Here is an 11,946-nt window from a genome sequence, read left to right on the forward strand (position 1 = left end):
AAGAGTGAATAGATTTGGCTGGGGAACACTAGGCTAAACTAATTATCACTAAATGGAGTGCTACTTTCTATAACAGAAAGCTGAAGGACAGCCTGTTCCTGAGATGGCCTTACTTTTCTCTGAGCACTATTAAAACGAGGCAACATCCTCTTCACTCCAGGATGATATTCAAGAAGGCACATACAAGGTAAGGAACAGACAACTTTTCTTTGGAATAAAATACTTACTTAATACCATCCTGATAAACAGATTAGCACCAGCCTCTCAACAAAACCTGGTTGGAAGCCAAGCCAAAAGCCAGATGGCGCTTTTGTTTGGGGAGATAAAACCAAGGTAAAAGCCCATTGTAAGTGTGAGATGGTCCTGGGATATAGGTAGGAGGAAGGGGGTGCAGGTGCTCTCTAGACTCTCACAGAGGGCAGCCAACAGGAGGCATGTAGGGCCCATGGTAGAATGAATGTGGGGCCCATGGTAGAATGAATTCAGAAACTCTTTCTCCTCTCCTCTCCTCTCCGCTTCTCTCTCTTCTCTCTTCTCATCTCCTGTCCTCTCTTCTCTTCTCTTCTCTTCTCTTCTCTCCTCTTCTCCTATTGCCTCTCCAAGGCCCTTCTTCCTTCCCCCCTACAGCTCTTCACAATCCACCATAAACTGAACTGTGAAGAGAGAAGTTAGGCGAGCTATTCTAGCTCGTCTCTAGTTAAGTACATTGCACCCCTCAACAAGTTTGAAGCAATTGTACTTCAAACTTGGAGAAGGCGCTGTCAGCTTTACTCCCAGACTTCTGTTTTTGACCTTGTGCACTTTGAGATCTATGAATGTCAGCAGCCAACCACAGGAGGATCTACCCTAAAAGTACAGAATCTGAAAGCGAAAATGATAGGCCTAGCTGAGGCAGAGATTGGAGACACTATCCTTTGAACTCGTATTAAGTTCTACAATAATATCAGTCTGAGGTTCCTGAGGATGAAGGAGGCTCAGGCAAGAGTCACCTCTTCACTGAGAATTGTCTTGGTGCCAAAAACTGACATCTCTCACCTCAGTGTCCTGCTGAGCCATCAAAGTAGGGCCAAGCCAGGATAAAGATTGTAAAGCTAGTATTTGTGTGTGTATGTGCGTGCACCTAATATGTCCAAAACCAGATATAAATTATTTTTTAATTCTCCATTAATTATGTGGAGATGTCAATATCTTTCTCCTGCAAGAGAAGTTCCTGTAGATCAGGTATGTCCTAGCCATAACCCTGAAACTAAATCAGCCAACAGGGTCATGTGAGACAGGCACAGGCAATGCTTCTTGGATGTTGTATGTGGATATATGATGTAATGTCTGGACCTCAGGACACCCCGCCTGATCAAGAGACTTTTTCTGTTCCTGACAGTTTTAACTGTCCACCTTCCCCACTCAGGACAGGCCTGTCAGGCCAGCAGCTCCAGAGAGGAGAGGGTGAGATGGTGTTTGGAGGGACCTGACTTCTACAAGCTCTGCTAGCTTGCCTATCAGAAGACAGAATCATACTCCTCAGTCCTGCTGAGGCACCATGGGAACAGAGGAATTGCTATATTCTGGAAGCCTCTGGTGCTTCATTGGCTCCTCCCTGACCTGGAATAGTGCTGGAATGGAGCTGGGGTCCAAGGGACTGTGGAGGGGATACAGTACGACCTGGGCCTCCAAATTTCCTTCTAGGAAATTTCCTGGACCTACCCACTACCTCTTCTCTTGACAGTACCCTTCTTCCTGGTTCTTCCCAGGCTGCTTCTGCTTGCTTCATCCTCTTCCCTAACCATCAAATCTTCCCACCAGGATCTCCATCCCACTCCTGACTCTACTCACTATCCTAGAGTGTGAGAGAAGGAAGCCCTCTTTTTTCCATGTCCCACATTAGAAGCAGCTGTGGCATCCCAGTTCTGCACACACCCCATCCCATTTATCCCCTCTATGCCTTTGAGTGTGCTGTTTCCTCTGCTGGGAAAACCTTCTCCTCTTTTCCAAGCTATTTTAAGAATCAGCTCAGACACAATGGAAGCCTTCTTTGATCTCTCACTTATCCTTCCGTTTGGGGTTCACTGTTCCTCCAAGCTCTCATTACACCCTATGTTGACATCTCACATGGCCCTTGCCATGTGGCATTTAAATTATTGATACATGTGTTTGTTTCTCTAACCTGACTATGAACTCTTTAAGGACAGGGCAGGGTTCAAGGTCAAGGATCATGTCTCAATCATCTTTGGATTCTCAGCATGCACAGCAGTGAATGCTAGGCACACTATGGATATTCAGTATATACCACTTATTGAACTTCACTGAACACTAATGAAAAGAACACTGGTGGATTAATTAGCTCAGGCTGCCATAACAAAATTGCACAGACTGGGTGGCTTAAACAACAGAAATTTATTTTCTGGAGGCTGGAAGTTCAAGATCAAGGTGCCAAAAAGGTTGGTTTCTACTGAGGCCTTTTTCCTTGGCTTGCAGATAGCAACCTTCTGGCTGTGTCCTCACATGTCCTTTTCCTCTATGCCCATGTGGAAAGAGAGATCTGGTATCTCATCCTCTTCTTATAAGGATGCCACTCCTACTGGATTAGGATCTTTCTCTTATGACCTCATTTAACCTTAATTAATTCTACAGAGGTTTTATCTCCAAATAAAGTCACATTGGGGGTTAGGGCTTCAACCTGTGAGTTCTAAGAACACGTAGTTCAGCATAACAAGTGGTGAACTTGAATTTAGAAGATAGGGACTCAGGTTCTGACATTACCTGAACCTAGCTGAGTGCTTTTGAGCAGCAAGCCCATTATCCTCTAAGAACCTTAACTTCTGTATCTGTAACACACGGTAGATTTTATGGAGTTGTTGAGAGGCTGAAGTAAGATCATGGCTGGAGGACATTTTATGTACAATAAATTCCTACACAATAATAATGACTTAATTATTTCTTCTACTAACATATCATCTTGCAGTTTACAATGTGATTTAAAATGCATTAACATATGTGCAAGGAATTATTATTGTTAGTATTCCTACAGGAATACCTAAAAGGGAAGTTCGTTTATGATTCATACCCATAAATCCTAGTTGCAGAAAGGATTCAAGGAAGCTTCTGATGAAAACTCCTATCCATAAAAGGGCATTATGACTTCTCACAGAGGCTACAGAAAAGGCCCAAGAAGCTGTTGAAGAAATGAATGACCACCAGGAGAATCTGGAGGAAGCTGATGCACAGTAGGGTGGAGAAGAAGCACACATGCCAAACGACAGCTTTAGTAGGCTCCAGGCAGACAGAGTTCCAGAGTGAATGGTCATACATATAATTCCTGTTTCAAAATATAAGGAGACCAGGTTTGAGGAATAAGTAAGAAAAGCCAAATAAGCAAACTCAATGGAAAGCTGGGGCCTCACCCAGAACAGGTCATAGGCCTAGACTCTTGAGGGTGATTATTGCTGCTGCTTTTTCAGTTGTTAAGCATCATAGGAGTTAGATGCTAGAATGCACCACCAAAAGGAGTTTGTAGTCCACCTCTCTCTCTCTCTCTCTATCTCTCTCTCTCTCTCCCTCGCTCTCTCTCCCTCGCTCTCTCTCTATCTCCCCCACTCCCTCCCTGAAAAAGCTGCAAATCTATCTGACTCTCCATCTAGTTACCTGTTATTCAGGTCTTTGAATGGGTAACCATACTTCCAACCTTGCGTCTGGTTGAAAGATGAGACATAAAACATGCAAAAAGGACCATCTTTCAGGGCTACTCCAGAAGTGGTAAAGCAAATCAAGGCTCCAAGCAAAGCCAGGCCACTCGACAACAGAGCAGTGAGCATCTGTAGAGGGAGAGAAGAAACAATGAGCCTGAGATGGGGTCATGACTAGGTAACTTGTGGGCCATCTGGACAATCTAACTTCTCTGGTGCTCAGGCTTTCCCCATCATATTCCTCAGGCTACTCCATGGCACCTCTTTTAAAGCTTAACCAAGGTAGGTTGTCTAATGAGGGGTCACTGGGTAGAGCTAGGAAGGGATGGGACAGAAAATTCTACCTGGCTTCCAAATTGGGATTTGGAATTTCACAGGATACTAGATTTTTTTTCTCCTTTCCAAAGACTACGTATTTTTAAAATTTAAATAAAGCATATAAATAGTTTTTATACCGAATCATGGAGTCATTTCCCCCACTGATGTCAAACTGTTTTGGAGCTTGGGAGGGCACAGAGAAAGGTGCATAGTAAGTTTTGACTCTAAGTGAAAAGATTCGGGATAAAATAGTCTTATATAAGACTAGAACAATGATTCTCAAAATATGGTCCCTGTTCCAGCAGCATCACATCACCTGGAAACTTATTAGCAATGTAAAATTTTCCACTCACCAGACCTACTAAATCAGAAACTCTGGGGGTGGAGCCCAGCAATCTGTGTTTTAACAAACCCTGCTGGGATTCTGATACACACTCAAGTCTGAGAACCACTTCCCTAGGGGAAAACCAGACTTGACTGAGAACAGATAGTGAATGGAATGTGTGGGTGTTTACATTTAATTCTGAATCAGCAGGGTTCCCAGTATATGGGCTGCAGATATCAAAGCAAGCTGTGGAGTTACTATAAGGAGGCTAGAGATTCATGTGTCTGAGACTGAATAAACAATATTGTGTGTGAGCAAACAGAGTTTTCAAATATATATAGAGAGATGCTTATGTAATTAATAAAGTGAAAATTTATTATGGGCCTCAGTTTCATTATCTGTAAAATGGAAAGGTTAAACTGGAATCTAATCATTAAAAGATCTCTGGAGAACCTTCGAGCTCTAATAAAAATTAAGCAAAGTACCAGGAAATTTTCTATGACTAATACATGATTACAGTGTACATAACTCATGTCCATATTGTTCAATAGGCTAAAAAATAATAGTAACAGTTCCCCACATTTGTATAGATATTTATGGTTCATTATGACATTTATGGTTTATTATATGACAGGATCATTGACTTGGCCCTGTTAACTCCAATTTTTCATGTGGGGACCTGAGGCTTAAGCAATTTTCCCAAGAGCTTAGGATGATTAAGGGGCATGGTCAGAACCCGACTTCAAATCCCAAGACCAATATTGCCTTTTTATCACTCTGCCTTGACAGAAATAGGATGTAAGGACATTCTAGGTATTAGAAGAGTAGAATCTGGTGCTTACGCTTCGGCAAGGCCCACTCTTACTGAAGCAGCCATATCTCCATCCCATCAAGGAGATGAGGATAGCTGCAGTGAGTACCTGGGAGAGGAGAGAAGACTGTTAAGAGACTGAGTAATTTACATTGCTAGCTGCCACCTGTGGCTATTGAAAAGAGTGGTTGGTCACCTCACATGGACTGGATTATCCTATCTTTCCCAGAGGGTTTGGCTTTGACTGTCAGGACCCAATTTTGGATGACTATCCTGATCTTACTTTATTGACAACAATGTTCATACCCAGCCTGCCTATTCCAAAATTCAGCAACCCTTGTCAAGTTTTCCTAGAGTCTTCTATTGCTTGAAGTTGCTATAGACCTAAGACCAGCTTGTTAAACTTTTTTGCAAGGAATCAAAACACTCTTCCCCCAAACCTCCCTGCTCCACTCCTGGGGGGCACTTTGGGAGTTCACACCCAGGGAACCCAGGACACTTACCATGAGGCCTCCTCCCCAGAGCCCAGAGCCCAGCATGGCATGCCTGCCAACGAGGCCTCTCAACAGGTAAGTCACCTCCCAGTTAGGAAAGAGGAGCACCATGTTGGCCCCTGCAGCAAACAGGGCTGTAGTACCAAGGCTTAGCCCCAGGATGCGGGAGCAGGTCCGTGAGCATGCCATCATGCAGGGAGACGACGGTGTCCTGGAACCAATGGAAGGAGGGTCATGGGGGCTCTGCTGCTGGGAGCATTGGGTGGGGGCAACAGACTACAGATATTGTCACCTCCCAAGGTCAGTTAAAGAAGAGCCAAGGAACTTGCTTAAAAATTCTCCCTCTTATAAATATTCTCCAATGCTAACTCTCTCACACACACTCCTCATCCCATTATATTTTGCTTGTACCTCTATTACAGCCAGTGATTATTCTATCTGGTACAGAAAAACAAAAATTTTTTAAGGTGTCATCCATCCTCTCTCTTTAAAAGATATCATTTTAAAGATGTCCACTGTTACCACTTCCATTCAACATTAGACAGGAGGTCCTTTGCAGTGCAATAAGAAAATAAATAGAAGCAAAGCCATACATATAGGAAATAAAGAAACAAGAATTGTCATTACTCGTAAGTAACATGATTATCTATATAGAAAACCCTAAGGAATCTATCAAAAATTTACTAGAACTGATCGGTTAGATAAGTAAGATCACAGAATAAAAACATTGCTATACAAAAACTCTATTGTATTTCTATATACAAGCAATGGCAAATTGTAAAAATTTTTAAAATACCATTTACACAATAGCATAAAAATAAAAGCTATATACAAGATCTGTACACTAAAAATTATAAAACACTGCTGAGAAGAATTAAAGACCTAAATAAATGGAAAGATATGTCATGTTTATGGGTCAAAAGAATCAATATCGTTAGCATGTCGATTCTCTCTAAATTGACACAATGATTCGGCGTAATCTCAGTCAAAATCCCAGCAGGATTTTGTAATACAAATTGAAAAGCTAAATCTAAATTTGTATGGAAATGCAAAGGACCTAAATTAGCCAAAATAATTTTTAAAAAGAAAAACGAAGTTGAAGGACTTATACCATGAGATTTTAAAACATTATAAAGCTACAGTAATCGAGATAGTGAAGTAATGCATAAAAAGACAGACAAAACACTGGAACAGAGTAGAGAGTTCAGAAATATATCTACATATATCATCAAATTATTTTTGAAAAAGATGGTATTTCAGTGGTAAAAGGATAGTCTTTTCAATTAGTAGTGCTAGAACAATCCATATGCAGAACAAAAATATATATACTTGAGAATTACTTCAAACCATATTCAATAATGAAGTTTAAATAGACCATAGATCTAACCTTAATAAAATTTCTAGAAGAAAATGAAGGAGAAAAATCACTGGGGTCTTGGGTAGATAAAGATTTATTAGATAAAACACAAAAAGTACAACCTATAAAAAATTATAAACTCTTCAAAATTAAAAATTAGCTCTTCAAAAGACACTATTAAGAAATGAAGGGGCAAACCACAGGCTGAGAGAAAATACTATATATGTTTTATGACTATGTATGTGAGTGTGAGAACATACACATCTGACCAAGGACATGTATCTAGAACGTAGAAAAACTCTTAAAACTCTATAATAAGAAGATAACTTGATTTTAAAAAATGGGAAAAAGATTTGAAAAGATACTTCATTTCATCTTACAAAAAAAGATATATAGATATATATATATAACAACTAAGAACATGAAAAGACACCCAACATCATTAAAATAGGGAAATGCAAATTAAAACCAAAGTAAGATCCTACTACATATCCACTGGAATTGCTATAGTTAAAAAGTTGGACTCTACCAAGTGTCGGTGAGGATGTGGAACAACTGAAACTCTCATAAATAGCTGGTGAGAATGTAAATGGTACAACTACTTTCAAGAAATGAAAACACCTATCCACACAGAGCTGAGTACTTGAATGTCCATAGCAGCTTTATTCATAATAACTATAAATCAGAAATACAGAAACATCCTGTCTACCAACAGATAAATGAATAAATAAAATGTTTATGTATTTTATGTAAATAAAATAAAATGTTTATGTGTCTGTGTGTGTATATATGTGTGTGTGTGTACACACACACATACACACACACACACACACACACACACACACAATGAAACAATATTCGGCCATAAAAAGGAACGAAGTTGTTACATGCTATAATATAGATGAAAGTTGAAAAAATCATGCTAAATGAAATAAGCTAGACACTAAAAGGCATTTATGTATATAAAATATCCAGAACAGGCAAATTCACAGAGATGAAAAGTAGATTAGAGGTTACGGGGTACTGTGGGAATTGGGGAATGGGTAGTTGTCGTTTAATGGTTACAGAGTTTCAGTTTGGGGTAATGAACAATTTTTGGAAATAGAGTGGTGATGGTTCCACAGGATCGTGAATGTAATTAATGCCACTGAATTGTATATTTTAAAATGGTTACAATAACAGACTTTATGTTATATATATTTTGCCATAATAAAAAAAAACAATTAAAAATGAGAAATACAAAAAATATAAAACAAAAAACAAGAAATAACTCAAATGTTCATCAATAGGTGAATAAATTGTGGTATATCCATACAAATGGATACTACTACTAGGCAATAAAAAACAATGGACTACTGATAATGCAATGACATGGATAAATCTCAGAAACATTATGCTAAGTGAAAGAAGCCAGAAACAAAAGACTACTCACTGTATGATTCTGTTTATATGTAATTCTAGAAAAGGCAAAACTAGTGACAGAAAGCAGATCAGTAGTTGCGAGGGGCTGGGAATGGAAGAGGGGATTAATATAAGGGACATAAGAAAACTTTTTGAGGTCATTGAAGTGTACAAAATCTAGATTCTCGTGGTGAATACACAGCTATATTCATTGACAAAACTCATCAAACTACTCTTAAAATTGGTGAATTTTATTATATTTTAATTGTATATCAATAAAATTGATTAAAAATTAAAACGTCATGTCTATATACGTTGTAAAATGCCTCCTCTGCCCCTATCATCTATGACATTTTTTTCTCCTTGTTTTTTTTTTTTAATATGAATTAACATAAGACTAGTAATATTTGGGTAACTCACATCAGTATGGATCTGAAGAAGTCAGTACCATGACATTCCCAAAAAGTGGTCTGTTGCCACTTCGCAATTCATTTACATATCTGTGTCACCTTAAGGCTCTTGACACTCCCATCTAACACATTGCTTTGCACATAATTTTTAAAAAATGTATATATCTCTCTCCCCCTCTCTTTTTCTGTGTATGTTTCTTACACATATGTATACACATACATATATAATGAAATATTTCAGAGTTTAAAGAATTAAACGTAATGTATATAATGTATCTGTACTTGTAAGTTGTGTGGGATAATTAAACAAAACCCATGTAAATATAACCAGTTTACAAAACAGGTCATTACCACTAATATTATTGAAGTCCAGGTGTGTACTCTCTAATCCTACCATCTTTCTGAATTCGTTCCTAGAAATTACTATCCTAAATTTTTATTTTATTATACCTTTTAAAAACAGTTTTACAATTTATGAACTCATTTTTAAAAACCCAAGTGATTACCGTAGCATCTTCTATTTGTCCAGACTGAAGTTTACGGTAGAGAGACTAGTCCAGACACAGTATTGAATAGGGCATTTGGTTGGGGGAATGCTCCTGCCCTCATTCACCAACTCTTGAAGGCCTTGGTGACTTTTGCTTCGTCTAATCTCTGAGCCCATGCTTGGCTCCTGCATTTCTCCCAAAGGGGAACTTCCTGATACAATGACATTTGCATTTTAATGTGAAGAGTTTAATGTGAAGAGTTGCCTTCACCAAGTGCGCTCTCCACAGAATATTTGCCCTCTACACCATGTTTTTCACAATGAATTAAATAACTTGTCCTTGACTAAAGAAAGTTCAAATTCCTGTGGAGGGGGCATATTCTAGGGGAGTTCTCAGGCAGGATATGATAGGAACAGTGGCCCTACTTCAGGAATATAAGGGGCCTGAGGGGAAGGGTGTGAATTAGGGATCAGGAGAGATCATGCCTTCTCTCCCAGTTAGTCCACCACAGCAGACCTCTTTTCATGACTTAGGCCCCCTAGTACCAGCTGCTTCCTCCTCAGGTCCCCAGAGTGAGGCACTTGCCCTGATGTCAGGAGGCAGGGCACTTGTAGGATAATAGTCCTCACCCCCCCAACCCCCCCACCCCCCCGTTTGTAATGCAAGGGCATGTGTCTGGGCAGCCTCTCTCCCCAGACTGTCCATCGCAGAGTTCAGGGCTCTCTGTGTACATCTCAGCGAGTTAACCAATTGAGGGTCTTAGCAAGTCATTACTTTAACCCGCACCCCTCCCAATGACTGACATTTTGCCAGGGGCCCCAACTGAGGACTGGATACAGTCTCTTCTCTTGAGGACTAAAAGTCTGGTGGAGACACTGTCAAGGCAGTAAGCAAGTGCTGAGCAGAGGTGTCCACCTTCAGGTGTAATCCAGCTTAAAGTTTAATGGAAGGAGGGACAACAAATCCTCTCCTGCAGACTTGATGTAAAAACTCCTGGAGGAAGTTCTGTTTAATTCAAAATCTAACTGACAATAGGCATTAGGCAGGCAAAACTGGGAAGGGAAAAGTAGTCTAAGCTTATGTAAAGGCCTGAAGTTGATAGACTGAGGCAAAGAAAAGTTAAACAAATTGCCTGAAGTCACACAGCTGCTCAGTGGCAGAGCCAGGGCTCCCTTGAGTGGAAGTCTGTGGTAGACCATACTGTTTCCTGGCCATTACCTCACTGGCCCTTTCATCCCTCCTTACCTGCATCCAGTTGCAAGAATCAGGATAGGAGAGAAAGAATCTGGAGAAGGGCTGTCTTCAGAGTGGGCCTGCGCTCCAGCGAGCCCCAGCTGGCACTCCTACAGGACCCAGCCTCTTCCAGGACCTTCAAGAAGGGTCAGGGAGGCCCTAAATACATACAGAGGTCAACCAGGCGAGTGTGGGCATGTGTGTATGCGTGTGCCCCCGCACCACTGCCCATAGACTTCCATTGAAGGAGCTTTCCTCTTCCTGGAGAGCACTCTCCTGATGACCTGTCTCCTGTTCATTTTCATGTGACCCTAAAGAAGGAACCAGGAGACATGGCCTCGTGAGCTAAATTGTCTTGAGTCAGAGGATGTAACTGTGAGAAATACTGTTATGCAGGAGCCTCAGGCCTGGAACTTGTACCTGGGTTTGGATAATCTATAAAAACCCCCAGGAGGACCAGAGGGGTGAGAAATGCCATTCATTACTCATGAGGCACAGAAGCTTCAGCAGCGGGCCAAGCAGTGACTGTTAGAACATCTTGTAGTTAGGCAATTAGAATGATCTGATGGCTGACTACCAGATATCACTCAGATTTTTAGAAGGTATTTCTGTTCCGAATTCAATGGCTTATCTAACAGCAGACAGTCTCATATGGATATTAAAATGGTGCTTGTGGAGCAAAGAAAAGTGCTGGATTGGCTTTAACCCCGTAAAGTGCCAAACTTACGGGGCTGATGATGACAACTGCAGGTCCTTGTTCTTTAGGGTAAATTTGTGACAATTAATTCAATTATTAATCTAATGAACGAGACACTTCTTTTAGAAACTATATATTTACAATAAATCGTTTTACTAGTAAGGCCAGGTTTAGGTTAAGTTCTTCACTTCTCTGTAGTAGGCCCTCTCTGGTAACAGAGGCCTGGGCACTGCTATGAAAGAATTAAAGCATTATCTTTTCACAGATGTGCTAATCTTAGAATTTGGCTCTTTTGGAGACACAGCTACTAGTTATCACTTTGTTGGTAGTATTTCTAGGGAGACGCAAATGGGAGTTTGAGGGCACAAATTAAGAATGGGGCCCGGGCGGGAAAATAATTTGCCTAATGCCATAAAAGGCTTCCCAAAGCTGAAAGGCTTGGGAGAACAGAATAGACAGATGTTCCATTCTGGGATCTGGGGGTGGGATTTGGGCAAGGAATAGAGGAAGTTGAGAAAATGAAATTCTCTGGCAGAAGGAAAGGGGAAAAGATGAAAATCAGCCAGTCTTTCCCAGATTAAGAGTGACAGACTAATCAGCTTCCTTGTGTGTGGGCTCCAACCTCAACTGACAGCTGACTACACAAAAGAGCACATTCCCTTAATTGGAGGGAGAAAAAAAAGGAAGGTAGGAGATGTTGAAAGAGCTGCCATTTATGCCAGTCCACTGAAG

At 40.6% G+C, this 11,946-nt stretch overlaps 1 protein-coding gene across 1 annotated transcript; it reads right to left on the reverse strand.

Annotated features, from left to right (window-relative positions):
- Positions 1 to 3,005: 3,005 nt before the first annotated feature.
- On the reverse strand, positions 3,006 to 10,535 carry TM4SF19 (transmembrane 4 L six family member 19). The gene is made up of 5 exons (XM_025041803.1): positions 10,530 to 10,535; positions 5,638 to 5,877; positions 5,166 to 5,243; positions 3,640 to 3,809; positions 3,006 to 3,313 (listed from the first exon to the last, which is right to left on the reverse strand). Exons 1-5 carry the CDS (start codon positions 10,533 to 10,535, stop codon positions 3,130 to 3,132), a joined length of 678 nt encoding a protein of 225 aa, XP_024897571.1. The 3' UTR covers positions 3,006 to 3,129.
- Positions 10,536 to 11,946: the final 1,411 nt, after the last annotated feature.

This window comes from Pteropus alecto, unplaced genomic scaffold (genome assembly GCF_000325575.1).
Source record: "Pteropus alecto unplaced genomic scaffold, ASM32557v1 scaffold311, whole genome shotgun sequence".
NCBI classification, from domain to species: Eukaryota; Metazoa; Chordata; class Mammalia; order Chiroptera; family Pteropodidae; genus Pteropus; species Pteropus alecto.

Coding starts and splice junctions, on each gene's coding strand:
- TM4SF19 (XM_025041803.1), bottom strand. Junction 3,810..5,165: donor AGAGTGGGCCTTGCCGAAGC/GTAAGCACCAGA, acceptor CTCCCTCTACAG/ATGCTCACTGCTCTGTTGTC. Junction 3,314..3,639: donor TTCAAAGACCTGAATAACAG/GTAACTAGATGG, acceptor ATTTTGAAACAG/GAATTATATGTATGACCATT.